Genomic DNA, 17,843 nt, shown 5'->3' on the forward strand with positions numbered 1-17,843 from the left:
GGGCAAAGAATCGTATCGTGGCGGTTACTCTCCGGAACTCAACTTGCTTTTACTTTTTTACTCTCTTTTCTTTATATATTTCTTTTTTTTTTCAAACTCCCCCGCAGGCTTATTAGACTTTGTAATATGGGCTATCGAAAATTCTAATTACCAAGTACATTTCGAGTTTTATTTATCTAGATTTTATCGATTCGGACATACGCATTTATGCTGAACAAAAAAAATAAATTTATTGGGTTCATATTTTAATTTACAGTAAAACTCAATGATTTTTTTTTAAAACCAAATAAAAAATGTTTAATTAAAAGAAGTTTCATAAATTTTCTCAAGTACTAAATAAATAAATTTGAATATACCATCACTTTAATTACTTTTTCATAAACAAAAATAAAAATAAAATTTTTTTTTCATTATTATTGATAATTATTTAAAGAATAAAGACATTGGGGATTTTTTTAGTTGACTGAAACAATAATAAGTAATAGAAGAAAATAAAAAATAAACTTTAAAAAGTTAAATTGAATAAAATACAATTATACTTAAACTTTGATTTTTTTTTTAAAGAAATCTTACGATTGGTTTTTTTTTTTAAATAATTTCTGACGTCTATTATTATATAAATTTTAAATTTAGTTTGTTTATGACTCTTATTATAAATTGAGTACATTTATTTATATAACAGAATAAAATATAAGTCAAGAGTTTGGCGGAGTCGAAAAGTTTAAATTTTGTCAACAAAATTGTTATTGAAAACAAACAAAACTTGTTTTTGATAATAAATTTTAGTTTGTTTCTATATAATGTAGAATTGAATTTATGTATTAACATATGTATTTATTTTTAATATATATATATATAGTAATTATTATCATATTTCATATAAATATGAAAACTGTGCAAGTTTAGAGTACCCACGTGTATATTGACATAAAAAGCCAAGTGATCTAAATACACGAGGGGCCACTAATACTTACACTCTTGAATAATAATCATAATATGCACATACATATACATATATACATATATGATCTGATGCACACGTTTTCCTCTCGAAAGAAGAAACTCATTTGCACTAGATAGATGGCGACACCAAGTGTATTTTGCGCAGTTGCTTTATTGGATCGATAACTCTTGACACTTCTTGTATTGAGTATCGCTAAAATTTTTAAAACCTCTTAATATTTCCCATTCCTGCACTGTCGGCAATAAAGATTTTTTGTAATACAATTTTTTTCAATCGGAAAATCTCTATAGGGAAAAAACTTTTTTGTAATTTATTATTATTTTTTAATCAATAATTGCACTGTAAAATATTGGGAGTGAATTCGGAGTGATCACGGATTCTATTTAAATCCAAATTCACTCCGTCACTCAGAGGTCTGAAGTTTTAGAAAAAATCACTTCGCATACGAAGTAAATGGAAGTTTGTTTTCAGCGGAGAGATTTCAAAGTGATCTGGATTTTATTTAAATCCGCATTCACTCCGATTCGGACTTTAAATATTAAAATAAACTCCCTTTCGCAGTGAATTTTACTCCGAACCGTACACTGTAAAAAATTAGCGGAGTAAACCCGGAGTGAAATTCACTCCGAAGCGGAGTTTAATTCAATATTTAAATTCCGAATCGGAGTGAATGCGGATTTAAATAAAATCCAGACCACTCTGACATCACTCCTCTGAAAAAGAATCTCCGAATTTACTCCGTATGCGGAATGATTTTTTTTAAACTCCGGAGCTTTAAGTAACGAAGTGAAAATTCGCATTGAATTAAAATCCATAGTCACTCCCAATTTTTTACAGTGTAGTTTCACTATTAAAATAAACTCCCCTCTGGAGTGAATTGTACTCCGAAATCAAATAAATAAAGTCATCCACTCCGAATTTACTCCGGATTCAATCCCGTTTTACTCCGCAATTTTTTAAATGTAAAATATGCTAAAGACAAATAATTTTTTTGTTACACAAAATAAATAGTAATAATTATTTTTTTTTTTATTTCAAGCTCAAAAAGTTTGTCCCCTGAGACAATTTCAATGTAAAAATGGTAATTGCTTACCTATGCCATGGGTTTGCGATGGTGCAGACGACTGTAAAGATAACTCGGATGAGATTCCAAGCATATGCAAACGTAAGTAAACATATATATGTATATATATATAGCTATCTTATATCTTATTCACTAGCTTATGCATACATTTATTTATATAACATAAAATAAAAAGTAACAATGAACTGAATATTAGTTTCTACATCGTTTAGCTAAAGCTTCTTGTAAAAGCTTGTTCAGCAAACAAAAACAAACTTGATAATTATCATGTTCTTTTATTATTATAATTTTTTTTTATTACGTTGATTGTACTCGTTATTAAAGAAAACTCTTGTACACACTACAAACACAAGATCTTTAATAAAACACGGTAGCTAGAGCTAAAGCTTTTCACTCTAATGTATTACTGCTGTCGATGACCCATAGGAATATTTAATTTAACGAGAGAAGTGCAATAAAGAAGCGCACTTGAATGAACGAGTAAGCTTTCGTTTATTCATACCTCACTTAACCCAAATCGACCTTTTGAAAAGCACCTTTATTTAATTTTTCATTATATATAATATAACTCTCGCGGTTTTTATTTTATTTTTACAACATACTCTTTGTTCAATTTTACTTATTAAATAAATAATTTTACATAGACTCGATACAAGACTTTAAAAGACGTACATATAAATTTTATCGAGTATAAATTATTTTTTACTTGAATTCCTATAACGTTATTTAATCCGATTATATATATATTTAAGTCTTCTCGTATTTTCTAGTACTCAAGTACTCTAGTACTCAGACTTATATTTATTTTATTGGGATGAAATAATAAAAATTATCAAGTAGAAATAATAATAATAATAAATTAAAGAGTTCTCGATTCCATTCTATTCTAACATTGAATTTATTCAGAAAAAATTTATTTATTAATAGAGTTATTGTTAAATTGTCTTATAAATATATATGTACACGGAAAAAAATGATGCTCAAAATTTTAATAGTTTGTAGTTTATTTTTGACTTGAAATTAGTATATTTGTATACTAATATCAAACCAGGATCATTATATATTACAAAATGGCTATTATTTATATTAAAATTTGATACACATAGAAGAGCAAAATTTGTAATTTCGTATATTAAAATTAATATGAAAAAGAATCGATAAATTGGTATCTACAGTTATTTATTACTATTCAAATAAACATAGAAAAATTTTAAAAATTTACCATTTATTCGATTGATGTATATAATAAATTAATTTATAAGAACGAATAAATAACATTTTATATTAATTATTAGTCAATGAGATAGAATTTATAAAATAAGAGTTAAAAGTTTTCGGTATTTTTATGAGCAAAAAATCAGTATCTAGTATACTAATTTTTCAATTTATTATTTACCACTTATTCGATTTATGTATATTGTAAATTAATTTATAATGATATTTTAAGCTAATAATTGATCAGTGATATCGAATTTATAAAATAAAAGTTAGTAACTTTTGCAATTTTTCGGCTGGAAAAATCAGTATCTAAGATAGAAATTCTTAATTTGACCAATCATTACTTTTTAATAGATGTATGCCATAAATTAATTAATTTTCACTAATAAGTCACGATTTATATACCTAAAAGTAATAATATTTAGTTACTTTTTGAAATAATTGATAATAGTTTTTAGGAATCTACAAAAATTAGTAAACTACATTTGCATTAAGTACATAATAGTACTAATTATTGATAACAGATTCCACTTTTTATTATTATTTATTCATTTTTAATATTCTGTTTTTTCCATGTATATATATTATACTTGCGAAGATCCTGGATGATTTTTCAATTTAATAAAAATAAGATACGAAGTTTAATTAATAGAAGATCATCTATGGCGAAAATATAAACAAAATATGAGCACACGGTTGAAAATTTTGTGTTCTTGTGTATAAAACTCAATGATTAAATATTTTGTGTAAATTATTTGACGCTATCATGTGTAAATTTAACTAAAGATGAATATGTTATCTGATCTCAACAAGTTTTAAATCTGTATTATTGTTTGACACAAGTATAATGTGTTAAATTAACACAAAAAATTGAGTGGACTGCTTCGGACGTGTGATTTGTCTTAACTTTAACACAAAATTTTCAACTGTCCATGCGGTGCAAAATACAATAAATGAAATAAAAATAGTATTAATATTACGCGGAAAAAAATAAACTTTAAACATTAGTGTGTGAAATTATAACCCGGAACTCGGGGGCCAGTATGCGAAATTTCAAAATTCAAATAATAAATTTTCTAATACGTGTCGTCAATTTTCTAAGTATCAGTTACGATTTTCAAAGTACAAATAGCAATTTTTCTTGCATAGACAATAAATTTTCATACTTATCCTATAATTATTCACGTTTTAATCATAAATGAAAAAATTTAGAGCGATCATAAAGCACCCTCAGCGCTTTAGCGCTTGAGGTGTGCAAAATTACTATTTAGAATGATAGTTTTTACTGATCACTTTATCATCATATTACTTGTCGTTCTCAATTTATATAGTTCATTTTTTCCGTTTAATCTTCATTTAGCAATATTGCTATTTAGGAAAAAAGTCAACAGTATTTTACAAATTTATCTATATATCGAATTTGCATATTAGTCTTGACATGATTTTTTATTTTAAAATATATTATTAGTATTATTATTATTTTTTTTTATCTCTTCCGGTAATTTATTACACATTTTAAAGCCTCAATAGATCAATAATAATAATAATAATAATAATAATAATAATAATAATAATAATAATAATAATAATAATAATAATAATAATAATAATAATAATAATAATCTTTATTTAGAAATATTGCTGTTTACAAAATAAATTCAACAATATTTTGTAAATTTATCTGTAAATATCAAATTTGCATATTAGTCTTGACATGATTTCTTCATAATTGTTTTAAAACTTATTATTTTATTTTATTTTATTTTTTATCTCTTCCGGTGATTTATTATACATTCGAAAGCTTAAGTAGATAAATAATAATAACAACAGTACACCAAAGGGTATGAAAATAAAATAAAACATAAAAAGAGTATACTTAAAAATCTTTATCAACAAATTAATACGCATTAACATTTAACGTTCTACTTTAATAGCTTCATTTCATCAGGTTATCTTAGTACAAGAGTCGAGGATCCGACCTTTCACTCTTTCTTTCTTGTCTCTATTCTATAGCTGTCTACTATAACACAGACTATTAAACACTACAAACAGTTAAATACAAATTAATTTTATAAATTATTAACAACCCGCATCACTACTACATGCAACACACTCAGCAATTACTACACATCACACTAATCTACAATTATAAAATATCCATTTATTTACGTCTCCAAAAACTGTTGTATCCTTAAAAGCCATTTCCTCCTTATACCCAATCTCCAGTCCCCAATTTATACATTAATCTGATGTAATAAAACAAACAAGAAAAAAGATCCAACAAATAATGAAACGTAAGATAAAACGAAAATAAAAAAATAACTAAAACCAGAGGAAGAACAACTATTACAATCAAAAGTCTGAGAACCAATCAATATACTTCTTACATTCCCAGACAATTCTCTGAATACCATCTTATTCCATGTATATCTCAAACATGATGAAAGGTTCCAGGTTCCAGTTTGTAAGGCGTCTTTATGTTACTTTTCTTGTTTTTTCTTTCTTATTTTAATTCCAAAGTACGGCATATATACGTGTATATATGTGAAGTGCATCGCGCAGCCTCTTGGAGATGTTGCATCAGACAAAAGTAGTCACGCCCTTTAGCCTTCGTTTTTCTCTTGACTCTTGATTCTTTATTTTCTCAATTCTCCTTCTTGTATTCGGTATCATTATTGATAATCTTTTCCGACTTGTTATATGTTTATTTAAACTGACCATCGGCGCCACCAGTTTCTCCTCAGTCTCTATCATCTAAAGATCTGTTATCTGTATCAATGGGAATTAGTGAAGGTCGAACGAGGACCAATTGTTGTATCAGATTTAGAGCTGATGTCCACGCGATCTATGTTCAATATGATATATGCTTTTGCTCGACAATGGGTATTTAATTTAGTGGTGAGTAAAGTACAGAGAGTATAGAGTATAGAGCAAGTAGAGAGCAGAGAACATTGAACATTGGGTATGACCCTTTTGTGTCTTGTCTATTCTCATCTGCTGTCCGTACGTCTCTTGTATGCTACCTCCTGGCTATTGTAATTCATAGTGCAAGGCCTGGCAATGTTGACTGTTGCATCAGAGACTGGTTATCCAGCTCCCCAGTGGCGTTTATATCTTTAGTTACACAGGGTATATATTAAAGTAAGGTGCACAGCCGCTTTAATACATATACAAAATAATACTAATACCACTTATATACATATATGTATGTATACATATATATATTACTGTATACTTGACTACACTAGGTAGCTAAGTCGTCTCAATACCATACCATATAATTACGGTGAAAGCCAACAGAGCATACACGACACGTGTATTCATAAGACCAGAAACACTGAGACTCAAGTCATCAGGTGGCTTTGTCTTATACATATATATCTGTATATATGTTAACTGTTGATACACTTGACTCGATTTACACTAGATTTTGAGCCACTTGGATTTGGAAGTTATGGTGGATTTAAAAATCAAAATTTTGATGTTTTTGGAAATTAATGAATACGGGATATTTTATATAGATTGTATAGATGACCAGTGATATGGCTCTGGACATACTGTTGCGGCTAAAATATTTCCGCTAACCAAACAAGTTATATTTTGTAATCACTTGATTGGTTGTTGGGTTCACCAATATAACTTCCGGCAATATATTATTAAATGATTGATAGAATGCGACACTAATTATTAATTGGTATTTATTATATTTTTTAACTTCCGTAAATTTTTTTATTATTATTATTATTAGGTTTTATTTTTTGTATAGAGTTAATTTTTTTTTAAGAACACACCCGTGGAGAAAAATAGTTCGAAAAACTTTCATGACAGTAAACTTTCAAAATTGAGACTATTCTGAACTTTGAGTTATAAATTTTGAACTTTGAAAAAATTAGAAAGTGAACAATTTTTGAACTGGTGTAGGTTTTTCCTACGCGTTTTTTTTTATTTTTTGAGAACAAGTAATTTGATTTGACAGTTTTTTGGGTTTGAAGAACAAAAAAAAAAGGAATTTTGAACATTTTTTACTCTTGCCAGAATTATTCAGCTATGAGGCAAAAAAAATAAAAATGATTTGAAAATATTTACGAACATTTTCTGAATTTCATCAGAACTTATTAGAAACGTCAATTATTCTCCCTTTTTTTGTTCAAAAGTATTCAAAAAAAACGAGTGATCGGAACTAATTATGAACTTATGAACTCATAAATTTGTAAATTCGAATAATTTTTGCTTAAAAAATTTCAAAAAAAACCGCGAAAAAAGTCTATATTAGTTGAAAATTTGTCACACTTCTAATTATTTTAAAATTCCAAAATTCAGGATTGTCTCAATTTTAGAAGTTCACTGTCAGGAATAATTTTGAAACGATTTTTTTTACATGAGCATTGATATATTTATTTTAAATATAATATTTAAATTTGCAACATAATTTTTTTAGTTTTTATCTCGAGTTTATTATTTTACTAAATTTTAAACTGGAATGGATTTTAAAAAATTTATTTTAAAATTAGATAAGAAACACCCGGGCTATCGTAATAATTTTATAATTTTATTCAGTATTTAAAAAACTTTATAATTATTATTTTTATTTTTATAGCTCTTCGTAATACTGTTAGTGAAAAGTATTTAAATTTATATTATATCTGAAACTGAAAAGAAAAATTCTATTTAAATTCAATTAACTTTATATACATTTTCTTTTATAATTATAAAACTATTTCAAAAGTTTATATTATCAGTATATTTTTATTTTCTACAACTTATATATAGAATTTAAGAAATATTTAATTAAGTAAATCATTTTAATAATTACATGTTACTTTATAAAATCACTACTTTAAACTTTACAAAAAAAAAATTACGTGAAAAGCCGGTTAGTTTAAAATATTCACTCCTTATGAAAATTTTAAGATTTAAATTATTGAGTTTGTTTGAGAGTTAAAAAAGTAAACACTTAAATATTTATGGACTAAATAAATGTGCTGGTACTAAAACTCAATAAAAAATTTATTGAGTTTATGAGTTGAGAAATTAGTTGATGTTTTTTTATTATTAAATAACAAAACTCTTTGAATAAAAATCAATGATGCTACAGCTTACGAATTTATATAGATAATTTATATGGAAACTTAACTATAACGGCATTTTAGAGCCATTTAGAGAAATATATACGACACTACATATACTTATTTGGTAGACTGGTTGTCACAGTATTTAATTCATCAGTACTTAGTATGTACACTAGAATAGATTGAGTACTTGAATAAAAATAATGATTTTATAAATAAATGTTCCAATTTTTTCAAAATACTCTTGATAATTTTTATAATAATTTTACCTCTAGTAATAAAATTTTTTGTTGAAATTAAAATTAATCAAGTGTTCAAAAAACGATTCGCCCGAATTTAATTTTATATTTTATTATAATGGCTTATATGACATTAATGTAATTACACAAATATATATATTGATAATCAAATATTTAATCGAGCCAATTTCAATAATAATTACTAATTATTATAATTACTAAAAGTACATGATTTAATTAACAAAAATTATTTAATTTCAATTGTTATAAATTATTCCGCCATAAATATAATGACCATCAATCGTTTGTGAAAACATATCATACATTTATTTTTAAAAAATTTTACAAAACTGACCCTCAAGCTCAAAGAGCTCGAAAACGTTATTACTTGCGAATTTTTGAACTCATCGAGCTCCAAAATAATTTCTGTCCTTCTACGATATCTTTGGAACAAATCGACCGACTCGCACGTGTCTTGCGGCAATCGAAAGAAATTTTTGAGACTTAGCTTCGATTAAATTTTGAAGCAAATCGGTCGAGTGGTTTACAAGTTTTGTAACAAAAATCTAAAAAATAAATTAATAAATAAATAATAAATAAAAAAACTCCTTCGATTTTTATTTTTCAAATAACTTGGAAAGTACTCCGTTGGTTGACTTCAAAATCTATCAGCTTTAAGTATTGATGATCCATCTTGATTGCCGCAACGAATGTTCAAATCGTTTGATTCGTTCCGATAATATCGTACGACAAAAATTAGTTTACATAGACACACACACACACAGAGGGATTGATGTCGATCTAAAAATAGTCGGAATAGTTTCCTAGGACCTCAAAACATCGACTTCTGATGTAAACTCGATTTTCGTAAATCGGACCGAAACCAATAACTTCCTTTTTGTCAAAAATTTTCAATTTTCATAGCGGGAATACGGAAAAAAGAGCAGTGGAAAAATGTTTGCACTGTAGTAATTGAAACTACTTCTTGTAATAAAATAATTACATTTATAGATACCAAATTTTATAGTTTCTAATGTATTTTTAGTTGAACGAAACTTTATTATAAATGAAACGCTATTACAGACTGAAAAATTTACAATTTTCTTAGCGGGAAATTAAAAAAAGTCTTACATATATAGAACTGTAATAATTACTACCTCTCCGAAAAAACACAATTTTTACAGTTTCGAAGTAGAGGGACTTTGCTGATATTTGAAACTGTAAATTTCCACTATTCTTTTTTCCATGAAGTTAAAAATTTTGCCTACCTTAAAATAATATAATTATTCCATTAAGTATTCAAATAAATTTTTCTTACACTTAATCGTTTTGGTATATAACATATTTTTTTCATTCATTATCACAAATGCATCAAAAATTTTAAAAAATTAGTCGACCACCAAATCCAAAATTTCTGACATTTAAAATATACAAAAATTGAACTCGGGCTTTTTCGAACGCAACTGCAAATTTTTTTACTGATGTATGCATTGATAATATACCAATATTAGTTGCATTCAATGTAATGTAATGTTTACCTATTAATTTATGGATTAAACGTATCTTGATTCCACCCCCATTGTGTTTGGACCACAAACACCATCGGCTTTAATTCCATTTAAAATGTCGACGTAAAAAAATGTTGACCCCGACTCTCGTGATCTGGTTTGCAACCTACAGTACGTCACACATTTAACGACGCAATATTTTTCATCTGCTAATCATTCAATCTAAATTACTCATCACACACATTCACACACAACTCTGACACGTGTCGAGCAATTCGATTGATTGATTAATAAATTTAATTATCTCTTTTAAAATAAATATTTGTTCTCTTTTTTTTATTTTTTAATCATAAATTCCGTTTAAATACAAGTTAACTTTTTAAACTAATAATAAAATATATAAAATTAATAAGTTTATTATAAAATTTAAAATTTATCTTTAAAAACAACAATTATATGTTTGAAATAACTTAGACTTTGCTATTATAAAAATTTTAAAATAGTAATAAAGTATGAGCTTTTGGAAACAAACCAACAGAACAATGTCTTAAAAAATAAAGACTCGGTATACTAAGCCAAGAATTCACAAGAATGCTGTTATACAATGCATTACTTTTATGAAGTATCTACACAAAAATACCCTTATATTTAATCTGTTTCTTGCTCTTTTCGTCTTATATTTTTTTATATTTTCTTTGTATGTATAACAAAAGATAATTAACTTTACTGAGAAATGTTTTCATTTAATTAATTAAGAAAGTTCAATTTCATTTTTTTATTTGTTATTTTAATATATAGTTTTTGTATTATTTTAAAATGTAAGAAAGAGAAATCTTCACGTAAACGGGTCATAATATTCCCTTAAGAAATTTGTACGAGTTGCTCATGATTTCTCAGAATTACGTCGGATGAATTTCTTAAAGTGACCTACTGATGTACAGTTTATAAGACATTAATATATTTAATTTATCGACTTTATTTCATCTTCCTGACACCTTGTCACCTGACATTTCTCTAACTAGTTTATAAAATTACCGAAAATACATTTAATTCAATTTACAATCAATGTAATTCGTTACTTTATTCTATTTTATACTTGAGGAAATTGTAAGAGTTATCTATTTAGGAGGATGACTATTTAAGTATTATATATTTTAAGTAAGGATCGATATATATATGTAATATATATTATAGCTTTTCTTCGACTCAGTGTCTCATAAACATTGATTTTATCATTTATTCATTTCAACCATCCTATATATTATAATACAATGTCATACAATATAATAAATGTCTGTCCCATTATCTACAATGTTAAATAATATAACAAAGGAAAAGCTTACGTTGGTATTAAAGTTTCAGTGTAATTTTATCTTGTTATCCAGATATTATATCCCTAATTAAAATATGACAAACGTAAAAAAAAGAAAAGCAAAAATTTAATAATTGAAGTCAATGGGCAAAAGGCAAATTATTATTTTTTATTGCAAATTACTCCAAAGGGGTTTATTTTAATTTTTAAACTCCGGCTTAGAATGAAATTTACTCCGGAGGGGTTTATTGTAATTCTACAACTCCAGTTCAGAGTGAAATTTACTCCGAAGGGGGGTTTATTTTTACATTAAAACTTCGATTCAGAGTCAAATTTGCTCCAAAAGGGTTTATTTTAATATTAAAACTCCGGTTCAAAATAAAATTTGCTCCGAAGGGGTTTATTTTAATTTTTAAACTCCGGTTTAGAATGAAATTTACTCCGGAGGGGTTTATTGTGATTCTATAACTCCGGTTAAGAATGAAATTTACTCCGAAGGGGGTCATTTTTATTTTAAAACTCCGATTCAGAGTAAAATTTGTTCCAAAAGGGTTTATTTTGATTTTGAAACTCTGGTTCAGAATGAAATTTACTCCGATGGGGAGTTTATTTTTATATTAAAACTCCGGTTCAGATTAAAATTCACTTTGATGGGGAGTTTATTTTAATTTTGAAACTCGGTTTCAGAGTGAAATATACTTCAAAAGGGAGTTCATTTTAATATTAAAACTCCGAATTGGAGTAAATGCGGATTTAAATGAAATCCAGATCACTCTGCTGGAAAAGAAACTCCAAATTTACTCCGTATGCTGAAATTTTTTTAACTCCGAGTGACGGAATGAATTCGGATTCAAATAAAGTTCGTAATTACTCTGAATTTACTCTCGATTTTTTACAGTCTTATGATTATTATTATTATTATTTTAAATTTAAAAGTATACTGATCCTAAAAAAAAAAAAAATTATCATTTAATAATTCAATTATTAAAGTAAATAAAGTAAATAACGGAATTGTAAAAGTTATGAGCTTTTACTTTAAAAATAATTTCAAATCATAATAAAAACTTTTAAATTTTAGATCTCCATCTACCTGAGTAAATGTAAATAGATCTATTAAGATTAATATAAATTTAAAATTTAAAACAAATCTTATCAGGTCTCATTAGATCTAATTTATTTTTTTATTTAATTAAAATTTCATTTATATAAAACGAATATCGCGGAAATCAGTATAGTGTGGTATGTAGTCTGTGTAATTAACCCTTGGATATTTAATTACAATTTAAAAAAAAAATTTTAAGTTCAAATAAACATTCCAATAATTTAATTTAATTTATTTTTCGTTATAAAAATAAATCTCTGTATATTTAGTGTTACAAAACAATAAGATGTCTTATGAGTAATTTTTATAACTTGAGTAATTTTTTTTTAACAAAATTAAAAAAAATCTCCATATGTAGTTTCCTTAACCGTAATAATAATTTTCGCTAATTTATTTTCCCTCTTTACATATAAAAATTTTTGATTATACTATTTATTTTTCTCATAAAATAAACAATACGAAGCATTAAAAATTTATTTAATTGAATCAATAAACTGTCATAAAATAATATAATTAAAAAAAGTAAATTTTATAAAATTGTTTAAACGGCTATCGATAAAACCAATTAACGAATTTTCATCTCGGCAATTTAATTGTCTCCATTTATCCAGCAAATCCCCAGTTGACCAGAATATACACTGACCTCTCATTTTAAAATAAATGAATAAACAGATAAATAAAAAAAAGTTAAATTAAAAAATTATTTAACTTTAATTATCTTAATATTATATAACATATATTTATCTATTGTAATGATTTTTTTATTAATTAATTAATTTATAGAATAGATTTATCGAGTCTTAAAGGCCCTCTTATATTAAATATTACCATTCTCATTACATTAAATAAATGATAATAGCGCATGTATGTGAGATAAAAGATAGTTACAGAGTAAAAACGTTTGAGAGAATTCAAAGTGTTGGATAAGAAGTCGTTTGACCGATAGACATGCCTGTAATACTCAACACTATCGTCAAGAATCCTTGGAGAGTTTAAGTTGGTTATACTTGAATAGATCGAGAGAGTAAAGGCTCTTATACAACCCTCACATCATTCCTGTGTTCTTACTCTCAGTTTAGTAGCAGGTACCTGCTAAGATCTGAGACTGAATCGGAGACTGAGACTGAGACTGAGACTGAAAGACCTGGAGAGACAAATAGACAAATAGAAGGATCAGAGAAACTGAAGGAGCATGAACTATCCCTAGGGGAAAAAAGATCCTTGCGCGCGTGATAATAGATCGTTTGATCTGCTTCTCTACACAGAAACCTCGACACCATCATCACCCGATAGGTCCATACATATATATATATATATATATGTATGTGTACATGTATATATTTAAAAGTATACATGTATGTAATGCCTCCTTCCGAGGCTATATATAAGCCAGTTTCGCACGCGGCGACGACTTACAGCTTTCGCGACTCCCATCGCAGAACCATCAACGCGTTAAATTTTTTCGGTTTTTTTAAAAATATTTTATTAATGAAAAATAAAAAAAAATATTTTTACTTTTACTCGGCAACGTAAATGTAGACTGTGGTTTTAATAAATAAATAATTAAAAATGTTACGATATAAATTTAATAATTTTATATTATTATTTTACATGTGTTATTATTTTATAATATTATTGTGTTGTACGACAATTGGGTATGGTTTTGATCATGATGATCATATATTTCCAGCAAAATCATGCAACCAAACTGAATTCAAGTGCAAGAGCGGCAAGTGTATACCAGGAAATTGGCAATGTGACAACGAGCATGATTGCTATGATGGTTCGGATGAGGATCCTGCTGTATGCCGTAAGTTATATATTTTTTTTTATTAACACATTGCATTTTTAAATACTTTTTTAATATTTTTAATCGTAAAATTTTTTTTTAATTACTTAAATTTATTGGTAGCATTCATATTTATACAAATTTACACTGTAAAAAATTTTTGGGTAAAAATGGCCCCCAAGAACTTTACATGGACGTGTAGTGTGAAGTAACGGTGTAAATTATCCACCTGTATGATTTAAATACGGTGTAATCTAATTTTTTGACACCATTTAGTGTTACTTATTATAATTTTAATTAATGAGCAACAAATGATCGTTGAATATTTTTAACTTTTTAATTAATAATTACATTAATTTTATTTAAATATTAAATAATATTTTAAACACTTAAATATTTTCATTGAATTGACGGTGTAAAAATTTTCAAGTTTCATCGCATAAATTTAACACGATAACAGAAATAAAAATAAAATCGAGTAATGAAATTAAGCCAAAATTTTTACGATCCTCAACTTAGCAGACACTTAATAATTTTCAAATTTTTTTTTCAACAATTTAATTAAAAAAAAAACTAAAAATATGCATATGTAGAAAGTTAAAAAAACTACAAGTGCAATTTTTTGAAATTTTTTTTTTTAAATGTATCGCTTTAAAAAAAAAATCCAAAAATTATTAGACGTCGTCTAATTTCAGTATCATAAATTTTTTACTCTAATTTATAAAATTATTTAATTTATTAATGTAGATATATAAAGTTGGATAAAATATCAGTATAAATGTATACTAAGGTATATATTTGCATAGAATACGAAAGCAGGAAGTAGCCGGGTTAATGATAACGAGGTCCAATCGAGCGATCTTCTTTGTCAAAGTGCAAAGCTATATATTTTCGTCGTATACATGTGTAACATTCAGTTAAAAATCATAGATAACTTTACATATATATATATATATATATGCTACATACTCAACCTCCAGTACAGAAGATAAATTCAATTATAACACGCACTTGCATTTATCAAACCATACATCCGAGCACTTTACATTTTTCATTTATAAAAAATTCAATATGTCAAGAGTACACAAAAAAAAGAAATTTTTCCTTTATACTTTTAAATCCATACATGATACATATATATATCACATATATAACTATATCTGCAGGATATAATTCAAAGTTAGCGTACAATAGCAGACCCGAGACCAGCGGAGATAGTAAAATTGTTTAGCTTATTCAGCAGCGAGAGCATATACTAAATATATTATCACAAGTATTTTCCAACATATATATTTTCATATTTATTCTACCATAATAATATTTATCTTACCGTAAACACGTGTTTTTTTAATTATTGTTTTTAAAAAACTTTGGTTTTTAAAATTAACAGTAAAAAAAATAGATAAATAAATAAATGAATTGATAAATATGATAATATATGAAATAATAATATTTGTTTTGTTATTTAAAGAGATTCATTGATTATTATTATCATTAAGAATAATAGATAGCACAATTTTATTTGAATATTCGAGCAATTTAAATGCAATATTTATTTTATCTGATTGAATTCTTTAGATGGTTTTATTAAAAGTTTACTCAGTACAACTTTTAAAAGTAAATATTAATAGAGTGAAATGAAAATACTTAATAATACAATATTCAACACAGTTATGATAACATTTGTTATTTTTATATTATTAATATATTTATTATTTACAAATATATCATTTAATTATTACGCGTTATTTCATATTTAATAAATAATAAATATATTTAAATTACATGGAGTAAAATTGAATATTAATTAATTATTTATAAATAATTACGGGCAAATTAATTAAATTTTATTATTAACTTTGTTTTGTAATTGTATTTTATTTAAATATGTATGTAGTTATATTTAAATTTAATTATTAAAATAACTCCTTAATAATAATTTTATTAGACAAGTTTACGGGTCATTTGATTTTGCGTTCACTTTAAAACAGATTGAGATCATAGTTCCACTCTAATTACGAGTTTGATTACGAGCCATCGATGATGCAATGAAAAATCAGTTTATATATTTTATGTATATAAATTATCACTTTGTATATTTTTAACATCGCCATTTATTTTTTAATCATAGTTTAAGTTTAAGTCAATAAATAAATATAATGTCATGTACACTGAGAGAAAAAAATGTATATTTTCAAAAAAAATTTTTGGTTTAAGTATTTTAGTTACACGAAAAAAAACGGGGTAAGTCCAGGCAGTGTAAGTGTTAAAATTTTCGGTGTTAAATTTCAACACCGAAAGCGGTTAAAATAACACCGCCTCCGATGTAAATATTCTTTACCGGTGTTAAAAAAATTTCCCGGAGTTGAAATATTTTACTTTGTGATTATTTTTACTTACTCAATCACGAAAGTTAAAAAGTATTTTTATTAATTAGTTAAATTATTGGTAATTGAAATGGTAGGCGTAAAATTGTGTAATTTTTAAATAAATTACGTATAACATAAATAATTATTTAAATAAGTATATAGCAAAGTTAAAATTTCCTCCAGAAAATATTCATTAAATTTTTATATTTTTTTATATGTAATACATGGAGAGAAATTTATGGTAACAATTACAATATATTATGGGAGTAGGAACCATAATGCATGGTGACTGATTTTTTTGAAATGTTGATTATTGGAACGGCATCCATATATATTATAGTTATCATTACCATGATACTATAGGAACCATTACTACATATATGGTAACCGTTGTCATAATATATGGTAACTATTGCCATAATATATGGTAACCATTACCATAATTCTTTCACATGTGATTTGGAAACTGTTACCATAATGATGGGAACTGTTCTCATACTTATGGGAACTTTTCCCAGAAAGTATGGGCCTATATCCCATAATTTCTTCCAATCATTACCATAACGGTATGAAATGATATTTCATAAACGTACTAGGAACGGTTACCATAAATTTCTCTCCGTGTACATTTTTTTTTCTAATTTCTATACGTGGAATTTTTTTTTTACACCGATTTAACACCGGTATTTTAACACCGCCAAATTACATCGTCTATACCGGTGTTATTTCATTTCAACACCGCTCTTGCACTGTGAAAAATTTGCGGAGCGAATGACTGTGTATTTATTTAATTCCTTCAAACTAAAATTCACTCCGAAAGGGAGTTTATTTTTATATTAAAACTTCAAATCGGAGTGAATGCGGATTTAAATAAAATTCAGATCACTCCGCTGTAGAAAAACAAACTTCCCCTTTACTCCGTATGCGATTTTTTCTGAAACTCCGGAACTCCGAGTGACGAAGTGAATTCGGATTTAAATAAAATCCGTAATCCCTCCGAATTCACTCCCGAATTTTTACAGTGTGAAGTTTTCAATTGTAATAAATTTGATAACGTATCGAAATTTAAGAAATATTCGCTTGCCTTAAGTAATTTATGCTTCTAGAAATTTATTACTAAAGTATCGGAATAGTTTTTTTAAAAATAAGAATTATCTATTTGGTTTAAAAAAAAAATTACTTATATTCT

At 26.0% G+C, this 17,843-nt stretch overlaps 1 protein-coding gene across 5 annotated transcripts in view; it reads left to right on the plus strand.

Moving 5' to 3' along the window:
- The window catches only part of LOC130667428 (low-density lipoprotein receptor-like), a 44,735-nt gene that overhangs the window by 9,439 nt on the left and 17,453 nt on the right, over window positions 1-17,843 (plus strand). For all 5 annotated transcript variants that reach the window (XM_057468995.1, XM_057468993.1, XM_057468992.1 and 2 more), the window contains 2 exons: window positions 2,004-2,129; window positions 14,187-14,306. In XM_057468995.1, the coding sequence (XP_057324978.1) occupies window positions 2,004-2,129; window positions 14,187-14,306 (246 nt within the window). The remainder of the gene's footprint in view (window positions 1-2,003; window positions 2,130-14,186; window positions 14,307-17,843) is intronic.

Source organism: Microplitis mediator, chromosome 5 (assembly GCF_029852145.1).
Source record: "Microplitis mediator isolate UGA2020A chromosome 5, iyMicMedi2.1, whole genome shotgun sequence".
In the NCBI taxonomy this organism is placed as follows: Eukaryota; Metazoa; Arthropoda; class Insecta; order Hymenoptera; family Braconidae; genus Microplitis; species Microplitis mediator.